The following is an 18,043-nucleotide window of genomic DNA, read 5'->3' on the forward strand; positions in this document are numbered from 1 at the left end:
GAACAGAGAGGCAACGACCTTATGTTATTCTAAAGTCACCCGGTTTGTGGCTCTGTGGGACTATAAACACTGGTCACTGAGGGACAGTCTCCTGGACCTTGCTGAGCCTCAGTTTCCTCTTCTGCTACAGGTCAGGCTGCTATAATTGACCTGTCTCTGAGCTGGCCCAAAGGGCTGGCCACAGATAGTGTTGAGTAAACACTCCTGGGCTTGGCTGGTGTGCCAGGGGCCAGGGTCTGTGGGCTTGGGCTGTGTTCTCCTTTGCAGGGTCCTGAAGGGGTAAAGGCATCCTGATGGTAACTGCTTCTGCTGGGACCACGCACTTGGCCCAGATGCCACCCCAGTAACTTCAGATCCTCCATCCAGCTCTGAAAAATGGTAGAGCTCGTAGTTGCGGTATAAATTCTGGGACTGAACTGCCTGAAGTTGAGTCCCCGCCTGCTACATGTTTGCTTTGGAGCTTTGGATAAGCCTCTCCTTAGTGTCCTCCTCTGTCGAATGGGCTACCCACAGAACTCATCTCATGGGGTGGCTATGAGGACTTAATAAGTGAATAGACTCAGAGCAGTGTCTGGGGCCGGGCACGGTTGCTCATGCCTGTAATACCAGCACTTTTGGACACTGAATCAGGTGGATTACCTGAGGTCAGGAGTTCAAGACCAGCCTGGCCAACATGATGAAACCCCATCTCTACTAAAAATACAAAAATTTAGCTAGGCATGGTGGCGGGCACCTGTAGTCCCAGCTACTCAGGAGGCTGAGGCAGGAGAATCATTTGAACCCGGGAGGTGGAGGTTGCAGTGAGCTGAGACCATGCCATGCACTCCAGCTGGGGTGACAGAGCAAGACTCCGTCTCAAAAAACAAAACAAAACAAAACAAAAAAGAACAGAGACTGGAACTTCAGTGCTGTGTATGAGTTTAAATAACTTTTTTAACATTTTTAAAGTATTTTTTAAATTTTATTTTTTCAGGCACGGTCTCACTCTGTTGCCCAGGCTGGAGTACAGTAGCACCATCACAGCTCACTGCAGCCTCAATCTCCTGGGCTCAAGTGATCCTCCTGCCTCAGTTTCCCAAGTACCTGGGACTGCAGGTGTGCACCACCACACCCAGCTAATTATTTTATTTTTTGTAGAGATGGGGGGGTCTCCCTATGTTGCCCAGGCTGGTCTCGAACTCCTCAGCTCAAGCAATCCTCCTGCTTCAGCTTCCTAAAATGCTGGCATTACAGGTGTGAGCCACCACAACTGGCCGTAAATAAAATGTAAAACAGAATCTTCAAAAACCCATTGAATAACCAGCACCATTAACAACAGAGATTTCTTTGGAAAGAATATGTTCCTACAAAAACTTGAGCATAAATATTTATAACAGCACTATTCATAATAGTCCCCCCAAATTGAAAACAACTTAAATATCCATCAACTAATGAATGATAAAGAAAATGTGGTCTATTCATATACAGTGAAATATTTATTTAGCCGTAAAAACAAAGGCAGAATCTATACATGCTAAGATGTGGGTGAACCTTAAAAACATTGTACACTCAGGTGTCTTCTTATCGCCAGACACATTCAAGATGTGTATGTTAAAGATATATAGCTTTTTATGTGTCAATCACACCTCAATGAGGTAGTTTTAAAAAAAATATTATGGTGGTCAGGCGCAGTGGCTCACACCTGTAATCCTAGCACTTTGGGAGGCCAAGGTGGGCAGATCACTTGGGGCCAGGAGTTCGAGACCAGCCTGACCAACATGGTGAAACCCCATCTCTACTAAAAATACAAACATTAGCCAGGCGTGGTGGTGGGCACCTGTAATCCCAGCTACTAGGAAGGCTGAGACAGGAGAATCTCTTCAGCCTAGGAGACAAAGGGTGCAGTGAGCCAATATCATGCCACTGCACCCCAGCCTGGGTGACAGTGAGACCCCGTATAGTGAAAAGAAGTAGGCCGGGCGCGGTGGCTCAGGCCTGTAATCCCAGCACTTTGGGAGGCAGAGGAGGGTGGATCACAAGGTCAGGAGATCAAGATCATCCTGGCTAACACGGTGAAATCCCGTCTCTACTAAAAATACAAAAAATGAGCCGGGCGTGGTAGGGAGTCCTGTAGTCCCAGCTACTCGGGAGGCTGAGACAGGAGAATGGCGTGAACCTGGGAGGCGGAGCTTGCAGTGAGTCGAGATCGCGCCACTGTACTCCAATCTGGGCAACAGAGAGACTCCGTCTCAAGGAAAAAAAAAAGGCCGGGCGCAGTGGTTCACGCCTGTAATCCCAGCACTTTGGGAGGCTGAGGTGAGCGGATCACGAGGTCAGGAGATCGAGACCATCCTGGCTAACACAGTGAAACCCTGTCTCTACTAAAAATACAAAAAATTAGCCGGGCGTGGTGGCGGGCGCCTGTAGTCCCCGCTACTCTGGAGGCTGAGGCAGGAGAATGGCGTGAACCTGGGAGGCGGGGCTTGCAGTGAGCCGAGATCGCACCACTGCACTCCAGCCTGGGCGACAGAGCGAGACTCCGTCTCAAAAAAAAAAAAAAAAAAAAAAACACGCCTGTAATCCAGCACTTTGGGAGGCCGAAGTGGGCGGATCACCTGAGGTCAGGAGTGAAGAAGAAGAATTGGGGAATGTGCTGAGGCCTGGAGCAGAGATAGCGCCTGTGGGTCTGGTTCGTTATTTATTTATTTATTTATTTATTTATTATTTATTTATTTATTTTTGAGATGGAGTCTCACTCTGTCACCCAGGCTGGAGTACAATGGCATGATCTCAGCTCACTGCAACCTGTCTCCCAGGTTCAAGCAATTCTCCTGCCTCAGCCTCCAGACTAGCTGGGATTACTGGCATGTGCCACCACACCTGGGTAATTTTGTATTTTTAGTAGAGGGGAGGTTTCTCCATGTTGGCCAGGATGGTCTTGATTTCCAGAACTCACGATACGCCTGCCTTGGCCTCCCAAAGTGCTGGGATTAGAGGCATGAGCCACCACACCTGGCCCTGGTTCTTTACCACCCACTTGGGAAAAGAGACAAATAACCTAGACTCAATTCACAATGGGCTGGGCAGAGTATGGTCTTCAGGACTCAGGCTACCTGACCCCATACCCTAAGCCTTTGTGTCCTCTGTGCAAGGACCTCCACAAAGACACCACCACCCCACACACCTTCTGGGACCTCGGCATTCAAAGGACTGACAGACCCTCTCCAACACTGGATACTCCAGCTGCCTCCGTTGTCTTAATTGTTTTTCTCTGTTTACCAAGACAATGAAAGCTTATTGTTTTGAACCCAATGATATAGAATGCTATCAAGAAAGAAAGGAAGGCTGGGCGCAGTGGCTCATGCCTGTAATCCCAGTACTTTGGGAGGCCAAGGTGGGAGGATCACTTGAGCCCAGGAGTTCAAGACCAGGCTGGGCAATATAGTGAGACCTCATTTCTATAAATGTATATATAAATTTTAATATATTAGAATCTAAAAACTAGCTGGGCATGGTGGCGCATGCTTGTACTCCCAGCTAAGGCTGTACTCTGGAGGCTAAGGCAAGAGGATGGCTTGAGCCCAGGAGTTCAAGGCTGCAGTGACCCATGATTGCATCACTGCACTCCAACCTGGGCAACAGGGCAAGACCCTGTCTCAAAAATAAAGAAAAAAGGGAGTAAAAGGCTGGGCACGGTGGCTCATGCCTGTAATCCCACACTTTGGGAGGCCACGGTGGATGGATTACTTGAGGTCAGGAGTTCAAGACCAGCCTAGCCAACATGGTGAAACCCCGTCTCTACTAAAAATACAAAAATTAGTCGAGTGGGGTAGTGCACGCCTGTAATCCCAGCTACTCAGGAGGCTGAGGCAAGAGAATCGCTTGAACCCAGAAGGCGGAGGTTGCAGTCAGCCAAGATCATGCCACTGAACTCCAACCTGGATGACAGAGTGAGTGAGACTCTGTCTTAAAAAAAAAAGCTGGGGGAAAGAAAGATCCCCTAGAATCCTTCCCTTTAGAAGCAAAATTCGTGGGAAGAGATTTGGAGAGAAATCTCCATGTATCTGACTAGACAGATTTTTGAAGTGAGAGTATTACTTTAAAAAAAGTTTTATAGCCAGGTCTAGAAAGGTTACCTCAAAGCACAATTTCGTAATCAATTACTCGAGCCCAGTTTCAGTCATCTGTGTCATTGTCAGTGGATTTTGAAGAAGCCAGGGGCATTTTGATTCTGAAGTCAGTTTTGTTAAACAGAAAAACTGAAAGGCCAGCTTTTCTGGTCACTCGGATGCAGTGAAAACAGCTGAGTTCATCTGAAACTTCCCCGGCATCTGACCCAAACTGAGGGCAAGTGTTTAACTGAGAAACAAAGACAAACATTAAGTATAGAAAACCCCTTTTGTGCCTCCACAGTGTGCAAGTTATGTTGAGTTATGCAGCTATTTTGGGGACAATAATGTTTTGTAAACAGTCGGCAAAGTGGCTTTGTTGGCAGTGTTGCTGTGGCTTGGGAACATTTCACAGAAAAGGACTGTATGGAAGATAGAATGACACGGTTGTGGCAGTCCCTTGGAAAAATACAAATGACTTAAATTAAGGCACGTACAGATAAGTTTTTTTTTTTTTTGAGACGGAGTTTCACTCTTCCTCCAGGCTGGAGTGCAATGGAACGATCTCAGCTCCCTGCAACCTCCACCTCCTGGGTTTAAGCGATTCTCTTGTCTCAGCCTCCCGTATAGCTGGGACTACAGGTGCTGGCCACTGTGCCCAGCTAATTTTTGTATTTTTAGTAGAGATGAGGTTTCACCACGTTGGCCAAGCTGGTCTTGAACTCCTGACTTCAGGTGGTCTGCCCTTCTTGACTCCCCAAAGTGTTGGGATTACAGGCATGAGCCACCTTACCCTGCCCCAGATAATAAAGATTTGAAAGCCTTTTTTTCACTCTACCCACAGGTGTCAGTACCTAGAAACTCAATCGTGAAGGGAGTAAATGGAGCTCTGCCTTCATTCATGGAACATGAAGCTTACAAAATATGTTTAATACACCCAACAAAGGCAATGCAAATACATTACTAGTGCTATTCATATAGTTTTTCTGTTGTTTTGTTTTCTTTTTCTTTTTTTTTTTTTTGAGACAGAGTCTTGCTCTGTTGCCCAGGCTCGAGTGCAGGATGGTGTGTCCAGTCCTGTCTTACTCTACGAATAAGTGCCCAGCCCCCATTTTCTTTATTTGTGAAATGGGGATGAATATATGCACCTCATAAGGTTGTCATGCAGATGAAAAGTGATTGTGTGTGTGTGTGTCTGTTTGCCTCGCACAGGGTCCAGTCCTACCAAGTGACAATAAGTGGTCGATAAACATAAATAATCACTCTTAGTTTAAGGTTCTGGCAGCTCACGTGTTCTAAGACCCAAGCACTTGTTCATTCATTCATAAGAAGAGAGAAACTGTCCCTACCCTTCTCTGACAGTCCGGGGACCTATGGTTCTCTGCCACGAAGGTGAGACACATTAACTATAGGATGAAAAACCATCGACTGCATTTGCTTAATAAATGCCAACTTCATTTGTCATGTTTAGGGTTCTCAAAAGTATTTACAATCATTGCACTTGAAAATACTTGAAAATAAGCCATGTCCTATACCCAATCATGCTGCTATAAAGACACACGCACACATATGTTTATTGTGGCACTATTCACAGTAGCAAAGACTTGGAACCAACCCAAATGTCCATCAGTGACAGACTGGATTAAAAAAATGTGGCACATATACACCATGGAATACTATGCAGCCATAAAAAGGATGAGTTCATGTCCTTTGTAGCGACATGGATGAAGCTAGAAACCCTCATTCTGAGCAAACTATCGCAAGGTCAGAAAACCAAACACCACGTGTTCTCACTCATAGGTGGGAATTGAACAATGAGATCACTTGGACACAGGGTGGCGAACATCACACACTGGGGCCTGTCGTGTGGTGGAGGGAGGGGGGAGGGATAGCATTAGGAGATATTTCTAATATAAATGATGAGGTAACAGGTGCAGCACACCAACATGGCACATGTATACATACATAACAAACCTGCGCTTTGTGCACATGTACCCTAGAACTTAAAGTATAATAAAAAAAAAAAAAAGAAAAAGAAAAAGAAAAGAAGCCATGCCCATGAATGTAGCACTTAAGGCTATATGAATGGGGGCCAGGTGCAGTGGGTCACACCTTTAATCCCAGCACTTTGGGAGGCCAAGGCAGGTGGATCACTTGAGGTCAGGAGTTCAACACCAGCCTGGCCAACATGATGAAACCCTGTCTCTACTAAAAATACAAAAATTAGCCGGGCATGGTGGTGTGCATCTGTAATATCAGCTATTCAGGAGGCTGAGGCACGAGAATGGCTTGAACCTGGGAGGTGGAGGTTGCAGTGAGCCAAGATAGCGCCACTGCACTCCAGTCTGGGCAAGAGAGTGTTACTCAGTCTCGAAAAAATACAAGAAAATGGGGCTCAGAAAAGTTCAGCAACTTTTGTTGTTGTTGTTGTTGAGACAGAGTCTTGCTCTGTCACCCATGCTGGAGTGCCACGGAGCAATCTTGGCTCTCTGCAACCTCCACATCCTGGATTCACACCATTCTTCTGCCTCAGCCTCGCAAGTAGCTGGGACTACAGGTGCCCGCCACTATGCTCGGCTAATTTTGTTTTTTGGATTTTTAGTAGAGTTGGGTTTTCATCGTGTTGGACAGGATGGTATCGATCTCCTGACCTTGTAATCCACCTGCCACGGCCTCCCAAAGTGCTGGGATTACAGGCGTGAGCCACTGCGCCCGGCCTAAGTTCAGCAACTTTCTAAACACATATTACCAGAGCATGGCAGAGCACAGCGGAACCCTAAAGCATCTGAATTCACATCCCGGAATCTCTTCACCATCCCCTGGTGTTCCACTTCCATTACACAGAAGCAAAGTCACACAGCCACAGGCAAAACCAGTAACGATCATAGCTGGATCTCAGTGAGCATTTGATGTGCGCCAGCCCTGTACTGGGAGCTTTATATGCATTGATTCAACCCACAGCATGACACCAGGATTTGGAACCCAGGAGATTCCCATTTTGGTGATGGGGGGTGGAGGCTCATGGAGGTGAAGCAACTTGCCCCACAGTCACTCAGCTAGTCAATCGGGGAGCTAGAATATGACCCTAAGCCAGCTCCTGCCTCTTCATTGTCCTAAAACCATCTGCCTGTAACAGCACAACGTATGTGGATGATTTCAGTGATGCTTTTAAATCCTCTGTGTGACAATAAACTTACATGCATGTAGATCCATACAATAAGACAAGACTGGACACACAGACACACACAGCCACCAAGAGATGTGAAAGTCCCTGGATAGAAGGCTGGGGTTAAGCAGTCAGTGCTGGGGTGGGACAGAGGGGGGTAGATGCTAATGTTTCTTACACTTTCAATACATTAATTTATAAGACTTCGGTGTAATAACAGGGACAGCATATTTCATGAGCTCCTTCTGTGTGCCCGTCACACAGCCAGGAGCACCAAGAATTATCTCATTTACTCCTCCTGGCAACCTCATAGCATTGTCCCTGTGTTACTGAGCAGGGAAGTGAAGTGCTGAGAGGCAGAGGGATGGAGCCAAGAAGGAATTCCACATCCACCTACCTCCAGCTTCTGCCCCCAGGATGCAAAGACCAGTGATCCAGGGGGCCAAGGATCTGGCAGCCAATTCTAGGCCTCCAACTGACTTGCTGCACAATACAGAGTACATCACAAAGCAAACCTACCCACTCATTCTCTCTCTCCTCCCTGTATCAGCTTCGTTGAAGGGGAGGGAAGGGGGTCTGTGAGCAGGAGGTCTCTGTAGTTAAATGTGAGGTTCTAGAGTCTCCTCTATGGGGATCTGAGCCCTGACTCCACCTCTTCCTAGATACAGAACTTGGTGTCATCTCTTCACCTGTCAAAGCCTCAGTTTCAAGGAGGTTAAATGGGAATAATAACAGCTATTGGGAATTGGAAGAAACATCATCTGTGAAGACAGTGCTGTAAACATTCAATGAACAGCTGCTGTCATTATCACCACCATTCCATTTATCACTGTGATATGCCATTATACGAAACGATGGCAGTGGCTTGGCCCCTGATACCTTTGTTTTCTATCAGGAGAATCTAAAGTAAGGGAGCAGGTCAGCTTCAACAAGGAGAAGGAAGAAAGACTTTGTGTTTTGGTCACTGGGCCGAGGATAGGATGGTCGGACAGAGAGGTCACTGGTTAGAAGTTAAACCCACTGGGTCAGCTGAGTAGCTCACTAATTCCTTCTGATCTGGGAGTCTAAGGAGGTCCATCTTCCTCTCGACATAGCTGATCTCAAGACCCTCCAACTGTCACACGGGGGGCCCAAGAATCAGGAGTCACTCACCGCCATGACCAGCTCAAATGGGTACTTGTAGACTCGGACAGGAGACTGGTATCTCTGCACCATGTTCACGCTGGAGCACCAACAGAAGTCACTAGGTGTGCACGGAGCCTGGGGCGAGGGGTAATTGGTAGGTCGCAGGTCCCACCTCGGGAAGCAGGGACACCACCCACCAAGTGTAAGGGGCAGCCCCTGACCCCACCCACACAGCTCCCCAGCCTTCAAAGTGAGAAGGCTGAGATGACCCCCAAATTACTCCAGGCCAAGCCCCAACAGCTTCCCTATCATTAGCCATGGTCCCAGACCACGCTCAGCCTTCCAAGAGCAGTCAGCACCCCCAAACATTCCTCTACCCCCACTACTTCACACTGAGGGCCCCCAAAAGCCTCACTGCCACCCACACAGACACACACACGTTTGCAATTCTTACACTCCCACGGTTCTCTTCACGCATGCACCCCGCAGCTTGCCACAGTCGCCCACCCCCAAGTCTCCTTGCACCTGCCCTCCCATTTTCCTCCCAGACACCCTGACATACACACACAGCGTTCACCACATTTCACAGGCACTGTCTCTGCCACACACATGCACACATGCAGGTTTCCCTCCCACACGGGACTGCTTTTGCATACGCCTCCAACTTTGCACACACATCCAGCTCCCTGAAACACGCACCTGCCCAACTCCACACACACAATTCCCCTGGTGTGCACAGACGTGCACACACGCACGCACACTCGGGCGCACATGCCCACACACGTACACACACGTAGAGGCACTCACACATGCATGCACACACAGGTCCCCGCAGCTTTGCTCACCCTTGCCCTCGGGAGCCTTCGGGAACGCCGTCTAGGGCAAGTGCCTTGGAAGCCCTCCCGGCTCGGGAGCTGAGCGCTTACGGGCTCCCGCGGCCGCCTGGCCCGGAGCGCAGCGCCTGAGGCGGGGCCCGATCGCGGCTCCCTAGCCTGGGGCGTCCCGCCTTGAACACCCTGCGGCCAGGACAGCCGTGCAAGGCCGGAGGGGCGGGAGAAAGACCTGCCGAGCCGAGAGCTCTCCAGGACCCGGGACAGCGGAGATCCTGGCCTGGCCCCGCCCCTACCCTGGCCCCGCCCACGTCCCTGGCCGTGGCCCCGCCCAGGTTGGCCCTGCCCCCTAACTGGTCCCTCCCCACTCTGCTCCGCCCCAGACTAACTCCCCCCCAACCGGTTATAGCCCCGCCCCTTATTTTACATGTATCTTGCTTGACCACGCCCTCAGCTCAGTCATTTCTCCAGATTGGTCACACCTCAGGAAGTCCCCGCCCCCAAGGGCCTCAGCCTCGGGAATGATCCGGCCGTAGGAAGACCCCATTCTAATCTAGCTCTGCCCCCAAGCGGACCCTGCATCCGGGCCGACCCGCCCCTCTTAGTACTGTTTACATTTGTAAATGAGCACAGTTTACGTCTTTTCTTGCTCAAATTGACCTCGCCCTTGTACCGCTGCACTTGGGTTTGACCGGCTCCTCCACCTGTCCCCACCCCAAGCCCCGCGCATGCACTTTCACCCACTCTGCACACCTTCACAGAGCGCCTGCTGGGGGTCAGCAGGTCTGTCCAGGGGCTGGACAGCCGCCGGTGAGCCACACGCACGAATCCCTGCTCTCGTGGAGTTTACACTACGGTGGGGAGACAGACACTCAATAAATAAGACAAATATATGATGTGTGAGGTAGTGAAAAATTCTAATGAGAGAAAAACAAGCAGGAAAGGGGCTCAAGGAGCCAGCGGAGAGAAAGGACAATTATAAACAGGTAAGAGGCCAGGCACGATGTCTCATGCCTGTAATCCGAACACTTTAGGAGGCCGAAGCGGGAGGATCGCTTGAGCCCAGGAGTTGGAGACCAACCTGGGTAACATAGCAAGACCCTATTTCTTTTTTCTTTTTCTTTTTTTTTTCTTTTTTTTTTTTTTTGAGACGGAGTCTCGCTCTGTCGCCCAGACTGGAGTGCAGTGGCCGGATCTCGGCTCACTGCAAGCTTCGCCTCCCGGGTTTACACCATGCTCCTGCCTCAGCCTCCCAAGTAGCTGGGACTACAAGCGCCCGCCACCTCGTCCGGCTAGTTTTTTGTATTTTTTAGTAGAGACGGGGTTTCACCGTGTTAGCCAGGATGGTCTCGATCTCCTGACCTCGTGATCCGCCCGTCTCGGCCTCCCAAAGTGCTGGGATTACAGGCTTGAGCCACCGCGCCCGGCCCAATTTTTTTTTTTTTAATTAGGCCGGGCGCGGTGGCTCACGCCTGTAATCGCAACACATTGAGAGGCCAAGGCGGGCGGATCACCTGAGGTCAGGAGTTTGAGACCAGCATGGCCAACATGGGGAAACTCGGTCTCTACTAAAAATACAAAATTAGCCGGGCATGGTGGCGTATGCCTGTAATCCCAGCTACTCGAGAGGCTGAGGCAGGAGGATCTCTTAACCCAGGAAGCAGAGGTTGCACTGAGCCGAGATTATGTCACTGCACTCCAGCCTGGGCAAGAAGAACTAAACTACGTCGCAAAAAAAAAAAAAAAAAAAAAAAAAGCCAGGCACTGTTGGCACGTGCCTGTGGTCCCAGCTACTCAAGAGGCTGAGGCGAGAGGATCCCTTGAGCCCAGAAGTTTGAAGCTGCAGTGAGGTGTTACCTGGCCACTGCACTCCAGCCTGGGCAACAAAGCAAGACTCTCTATCTAAATAAATAAACAAACAAACAGGGAGTAAGGGAGCCTCCCTTGGGAGAGTGACATTTGCCCATCACCCTCATTTTAACTCACACTTAACCCCTTCCAGCCCTCCCAGGACTCCCGGGGGACCAACCCTGCTCCCAGAAGTCCTGCCTTGCCACTCCTCATCTGTTTAGCCTACAAGAGCCAAGAAGCTGGCTCTGGACAGCACTGCTATCCATGTATTCACTCATTCAACAATGACTGAGCACCTACTATGTGCCGGCGTGGGGTGAATTCATCCCTTCGTGCAGGGAAAGTCAGAGATGGCCAGGGAGACGGACAACCTCTGGTATATTTCAAACATGTCATTGGACCCTGTGAAAACCACTTCTTTCCTTCCTAGCCTGCATCACATTCTAATCATTGCATTTATTCGTTTTATCTATCTGTGGGTTCCTGGTGGTCTCTTTCAGGAGACTGGGAGCTCCCTGAGGGCAGGGGCTGTGGCTGACTTACTCACCTGCCCGCATGTTGGCAAGAATCTTGCTGAGGATCTGGCAGGCAGCAGGTGCCCAGCACACTCTTGGCTAAGGTTATCAAGGGTGGAAATGGGACACAAAGTTCCCATCCCTGTCGCAAGGTGGCAGCAAATGATAGTCCATGGCTCCTGGACTAATCACAAGGGAGAGTAGTTGGGGGACATGGGATCCAGGGATGACTTTCCTAACCCGGGCTCATCCAGGAAATGCCCAGCTCTGCCCAGGCATTGCCACAGAGCAAAGTGAATGTTAACACCGTTGGCTGCTGTTACCACCACGAAAGGCGTTAAGTCCGCCTCTCTGCCACCCAACATTGAGGGAGGACAATGACTCTGCGTGGGAGACAGAGGTGTGACAGTCCTATGGGTACAGACAGCTCAAAGTGGAAACTGGGGCCTTGAGGGGAGTGAGAACCCCATTCTCTCCTCCTCCAATCCCAGCAAAGGGAATTAATAACGCCACCAACACCCACTCCAGCTGTTTTAGGGGTTTGTTTGTTTGTTTGTTTGTTTGTTTTTGAGATGGAGTCTGGCTCTGTTGCCCAGGCTGAAGTGTGGTGCTGCAATCTCGGCTCACTACAACATCTGCCTCCCAGATTCAAGTGACTCTCCTGCCTCAGCCTCCCAAGTAGCTGGGATTACAGGCATCTGCCACAGTGCCAGGCTAATTTTTGTGTTTTTAGTAGAGACGGGGTTTCACCATGTTGGCCAGGCTGATCTGGAACTCCTAACCTCAGGTGATCCACCTGCCTCAGTCACTAAACGTGCTGGGATTACAGGCATGAGACACCACACCTGGCCCAGTTACCTATTATTAATACTGTTCTACTAATTATTCTCATCACTTATTGACAGTCCATTGGCACTTACTATACCTGGCACCATTCTAAAGTTTTACAAACACGAACGCATTTAATCCTCAAAGCAATCCCAGAGCAATGAAAATGTCTTGGAACTTGACAGAGGTGGTAATTGCACAACGTTGCAAATGCACATGCCAGTGAGTTGCACATATTAAAATGATTAATTTTCTGTTACGTGGCTTTCATCTCAAAAACCATATACAGTCAAAACTGTTTTAATCCTCATTTTACAGGTAAGGAAACTAAGGTACAGAGAGACTGGATAACTTGCCCAAGGCCACACAGCCAGTAAGGAACTCAAACCCAGGACTCTGGTTCTCCAATGACTTCTTCTCCCAGAGCTGCAGCTGATACTCCGGAATCATATGATTTCCAAGCCCTGAATTAAAAGATCTCCAGGCACCCTGGCTCCAGGACAAGAAGGTGCCACAAGGATAGGCTGATTCCCGGGGGGTGCTGGGCATGAACTCAGTCCCAGGGCAGGATCTTTAGCCTCTGTCTGCTGCTTCCCACCTGCCCTGCAAGAATGACCCAGCCAAAGCTGCCTTATGAGGAGGACGTTTGGGGAACCCCAGAAACCATTGCATGTCTCTGAATGTCTTCTCAGCAGATGGGCCACTGCCAGAGAATACTCAACCATTAGTGATGCATTTGCTTGAGTAAAACTCTGGACCCAATCCAAAGACAGATGTTCCTGGAAGGCATCCTGCTGGGAATGTCCTGAGTTGAATGGCTCAGTGTGACACTAAGGAGGGTTAAAGAGGGTGTTATGGTCGGGTGCGGTGGCTCACGCCTGTAATCCCAGCACTTTGGGAGGCCGAGGAAGGTGGATCACGAGGTCAGGAGATCGAGACCATCCTGGCTAACATGGTGAAACCCTGTCTCCACTAAAAATCAAAAAAAAAAATTAGCCAGGCGTGGTGGTGGGCACCTGTAGTCCCAGCTACTTGGGAGGCTGAGGCAGGAGAATGGTGTGTGTGAACCCGGGAGGCGGAGCTTGCAGTGAGACGAGATCGGGCCTCTGCACTTCAGCCTGGGCTACTGAGCAAGACTCCATCTCAGAAAAAAAAAAAACAAAGAGGGTGTTATGAGTGGCAGGACCCAGGTTCCAAACCCTGATCTGGGCCCTGGAATACATAAGGGGCCCTGGGATGGCTCTGAAGCTGGAGAGGATGCAGCAAGTGGGGTACGGTCCCAGCGTAATTTTATTGTGACAAAATGGTCCAGGCACAGTGGCTCATACCTGTAATCCTAACACTTTGGGAGGCCGAGGCCGGCGGATCACCTGTCAAGAGTTCAAGACCAGCCTGGCCAACACGGCAAAAACCTGTCTCTAATAAAAATTAAAGTTAGTCAGGCGTGGTAGCACATGCCTATAACCCCAGCTACTAGGGAGACTGAGGCAGAAGAATCTCTTGAGCCCTGGAGGCCGAGGTTGCAGTGAGCTGAGATTGCCACTGCACTCCAGCCTGGGCAACAGAGAGAGACTCCATCCCAAAAAATGAAAAAAAGAAAAAAAAAAGTCGGATGTGATGGCTCACGCCTGTAATCCCAGCACTTTGGGAGGCCAAGGTGGGTGGATCACCTGAGGTCGGGAGTTCGAGACCAGCCTGATCAACACGAAGAAACCTCGTCTCTACTAAAAATACAAAATTAGCTGGGTGTGGTGATGCATGCCTGAAATCCCAGCTACTGGGGAGGCTGAGGCAGGAGAATCACTTGAACCCTGGAGGCAGAGATTGCAGTGAGCCGAGATCACGCCATTGCACTCCAGCCTGGGCAACAAGAGCAAAACTCCGTCTCAAAAAAAAAAAAAAAAAGCACATAACACAAAAGTTACCATTTTAACCATTTCTTAGTGTGGTACATCCTATAATCCCAGCTACTCAGAAGGCTGAGGCAGAAGAATCACTTGAATCCGGGAGATGGAGGTTGCAGTGAGCCAAGATCATGTCATTGCACTCCAGCCTGGGTGACAGAGCAAGACTCTATCTCAAAAAAAAATGCACATAACACAAAAGTTATCATTTCAACCATTTCTTAGTGTACAATTCTGTGGCTTTTGGTATATTCACAAGATGCACGTACAATCAGCACCACTTTCTAGTTTTGGAACATTTTCATCACCCCAAAAGGAAACTCATACCCATGAAGCTGTCACTCCTCCTTCCTCCCTTCCCGCAGCCCCTGGAAACCATTCATCTGCTTATCTGCTTCCTGGGGGACATCTCATTCGTCCCACGTGGCCTCTGCGTTGTGTTGTTTCTTGCCCCTTCTCGAAGCAGAGCCCAGAGGCCTCCTGGATTTGGGAATGTCCAGGGCTATCAGGATGATTGGCAGGGCCGTTGTGTACAGGTGTATAGGTTGTAACCTGCACCACTCTATGCAGCAGTCCTGGTCATGGGAGCAGCTTTGACTGAGCAGAGGCTGAGTCTGGGGCAGTCTGACCCAGGGGGCTGCACAGTCAGGACCTGCCCACCTTGACCCCCAGCCGGGCACCCAAGTCCATTCACTTCACTAAGACTTCTGCGCTGCACCAAGTGCTGCGTGAAGCCCAAAGGAGAGAACAGCACACAGTGGGAGGAAGGTGGCCTGAGGGATGGGAGGGTGGCCCTGTGGGAGGGGTCGGGTGGCCAGGCACTTGGGGTGGGTACAGGAGTCAGACTAACCTCGATGTGTGTTCTGACCCTTCCAGCCCCCAGCCTTGTTGCTCCTTTTATGTCCCCTCCTTTTAAAATGGGGTAACATGGGCCGAGCATGGTGGCTTACGCCTGTAATCCTAGCACTTTGGGAGGCTGAGGTGGGTGGATCACTTGAGGTTGGGAGTTCGAGACCAACGTGGCCAACATGGCGAAACCCGTCTCTACTAAAATACAAAAATTAGCTGGTGTGGTGGCACACGCCTGTAATCCCAGCTACTCAGGAGGCTGAGGCAGGATAATTGCTTGAACCCAGGAGGCGGAGGCTGCAGTGAGCTGAGATGGCACCACTGCACTCCAGTCTGGGCGAAAGAGTGAAACTCCATCTTAAAAAAAAAAAAAAGGCTGGGCGCGGTGGCTCAAGCCTGTAATCCCAGCACTTTGGGAGGCTGAGACGGGCGGATCACGAGGTCAGGAGATCGAGACCATCCTGGCTAACACGGTGAAACCCCGTCTCTAATAAAAAATACAAAAAAACTAGCCAGGCGAGGTGGCGGGTGCCTGTAGTCCCAGCTACTCCGGAGGCTGAGGCAGGAGAATAGCGTGAACCCGGGAGGCGGAGCTTGCAGTGAGCTGAGATCCAGCCACTGCACTCCAGCCTGGGCAACAGAGCAAGACTCCGCCAAAAAAAAAAAAAAAAGAAAAGTAGGGGAAACATGGAAAATTATTCAGCGTTATAGAGGAATAAAGCACCCACAAGCACTACAACTTGGATGAACCTGGAGGACATTGTGCTGAACAGACAAGAACTGAGTGATTCCAGGTTTGAGTCACTAGAGAAGCCCAATCCACAGGGACAGAAAGTAGAATGGTGGGGGGAGGGGCTGAGGGAGGGGCCTGGGGAGTTAATTAACAGACACAGAGTTTGGGGTTTAGAAGATGCAAAGAGTTCTGGGCCAGGCACAGTGGCTCACGCCTGTAACCCCAGCACTTTGGGAGGCTAAGGTGGGCGGATCACAAGGTCAGGAGATCGAGACCATCCTGGCCAACTTGGTGAAACCCCGTCTCTACTAAAAATACAAAAATTAGCTGGGTGTGGTGGCATGCACCTGTAGTCCCAGCTACTCGGAAGGCTGAGGCAGGAGAATCTCTTGAACCCAGGAGGCAGAGGTTGCAGTGAGCTGAGATCACGCCACTGCACTCCAGCCTCGTGACAGAGTGAGACTCTGTAAAAAAAAAAAAAAAAAGATGAGAAGAGTTCTGGAGGCTGGGCAAGGTGGCTCACACCTGTAATCCCAGCATTTTGGGAGGCCAAGGCAGGCGGATCACGAGGTCAGGAGTTTGAGACTAGACTGGCCAACATAGTGAAACCCTGTCTCTACTAAAAATACAAATACTAGCCAGACATGGTGGCACGCGCCTGTAATCCCAGATACTCAGGAGGCTGAGGCTGGAGAATCACTTGAACCCAGGAGGTGGAGCTTGCAGTGAGCCAAGATCGCACCACTGCACTCCAGCCTGGGCGATAGAGCGAGACTCCGTCTCAAAAAAAAAAAAAAAAAGAGTTCTGTAGATGGGTGGTGTGATGGTACACAACAATGCGAATGCCACTGAACTGCACATTGAAAAATGATTAAGATGGGCAACATTTTATATATATCTTTTTTTTTTTTTTTTTGAGACGGAGTCTCGCTTTGTCGCCCAGGCTGGAGTGCAGTGGCACGATCTCGGCTCACTGCAAGCTCCGCCTCCCAGGTTCATGTCATTCTCCTGCCTCAGCCTTCAAGTAGCTGGGACTACAGGCGCGCACCACCACGCCCGGCTAATTTTTTGTATTTTTAGTAGAGATGGGGTTTCACCGTGTTAGCCAGGATGGTCTCGATCTCCTGACCTCGTGATCCGCCCGCCTCGGCCTCCCAAAGTGCTGGGATTACAGGCGTGAGCCACCGCGCCCGGCCTTTATATATATCTTACTTGAATAAAAAAAATCACATGAGCTGGTCTGAGTGCAGTGGTGTTTACAACTAATTATCACAACCGATTGCAGATTTCTTTGTTTTGTTTTGGTTTGGTTTCTCCACTCCCACTGCTTCACCTGATTAGCCTTTTTAAAAAAAATCACATTGAGGTCAGTCACAGTGTCTCACTCCTATAATATCAGTACTTTGGGAGGCCAAGGTGGGCAGATCATCTGAGGTCAGGAGTTCGAGACCACCCTGGACAATATGGCGAGACCCTGTCTACAAAAAAATACAAAAATTAACCAGGCGTGGTGGCAGGCCCCTATAATCCCAGCTACTTTGAAGGCTGAGATATGAGAATCGCTTGAACCTGGAGACAGAGGTCGTAATGAGCTGAGATTGTGCCACTGCACTTCAGCTTGGGTGACAGTTTGAAACACCATCTCAAAAAAAAAAAAAATCACATTGGAAACTTTTTTTTAATGGGGTTAACCGTAGTGTTATCCTGAAGGTTGATGGAAATTGCGTGAGGAAAAGTAATTGCACAGGGACCCCCAGGAGACCCGGGTAAATGTTTGTAACTGTGCTGGCTCAGAAGGAGGGGCATCTCCCATGGGACTTTAGGGTAGGCGAGGGGGTGGAGACTTGACGTTGGACACTTGAGGTGGTGGCCAACACAGTATAGGAAGATGATAACTCTGCTTTTTGGAGATACAGAATTCATTTATTTAAAGTGTGCAATTCAGCTGGGTCTGGTGGCTCACCTCTATCATCCCTGAACTTTGGGAGAGGCCGAGCCAGAAGGATTGTTTGAGGCCTCAGGTTGCAGGCTGCAGTGAGCCATGATCACACCACTGCACTCCAGCCTGAGCAGTACAGCAAGACCCTTGGCTGGGCACAGGGGATCACACCTGTAATGTCAGCCCTTTGAGAGGCCAAGGAGAGAGGATCAGTT

The 18,043-nt window shown here is 49.7% G+C and overlaps 1 protein-coding gene across 1 annotated transcript in view; it reads right to left on the reverse strand.

Moving 5' to 3' along the window:
• The window catches only part of SEC14L5 (SEC14 like lipid binding 5), a 64,236-nt gene extending 54,779 nt beyond the window's left edge, over positions 1–9,457 (reverse strand). The window contains exons 1-2 of the mRNA XM_033235823.1: positions 9,225–9,457; positions 8,407–8,514 (exon numbers count right to left, since the gene is read on the reverse strand). Of these exons, the coding sequence (XP_033091714.1) occupies positions 8,407–8,469 (63 nt within the window). The 5' untranslated portion in view covers positions 8,470–8,514; positions 9,225–9,457. The remainder of the gene's footprint in view (positions 1–8,406; positions 8,515–9,224) is intronic.
• Between the last annotated feature and the right edge of the window lie 8,586 nt (positions 9,458–18,043).

The sequence above is a fragment of the Trachypithecus francoisi genome, unplaced genomic scaffold (genome assembly GCF_009764315.1).
Source record: "Trachypithecus francoisi isolate TF-2019V2 unplaced genomic scaffold, Tfra_2.0 Lachesis_group15, whole genome shotgun sequence".
Lineage (NCBI taxonomy): Eukaryota > Metazoa > Chordata > Mammalia > Primates > Cercopithecidae > Trachypithecus > Trachypithecus francoisi.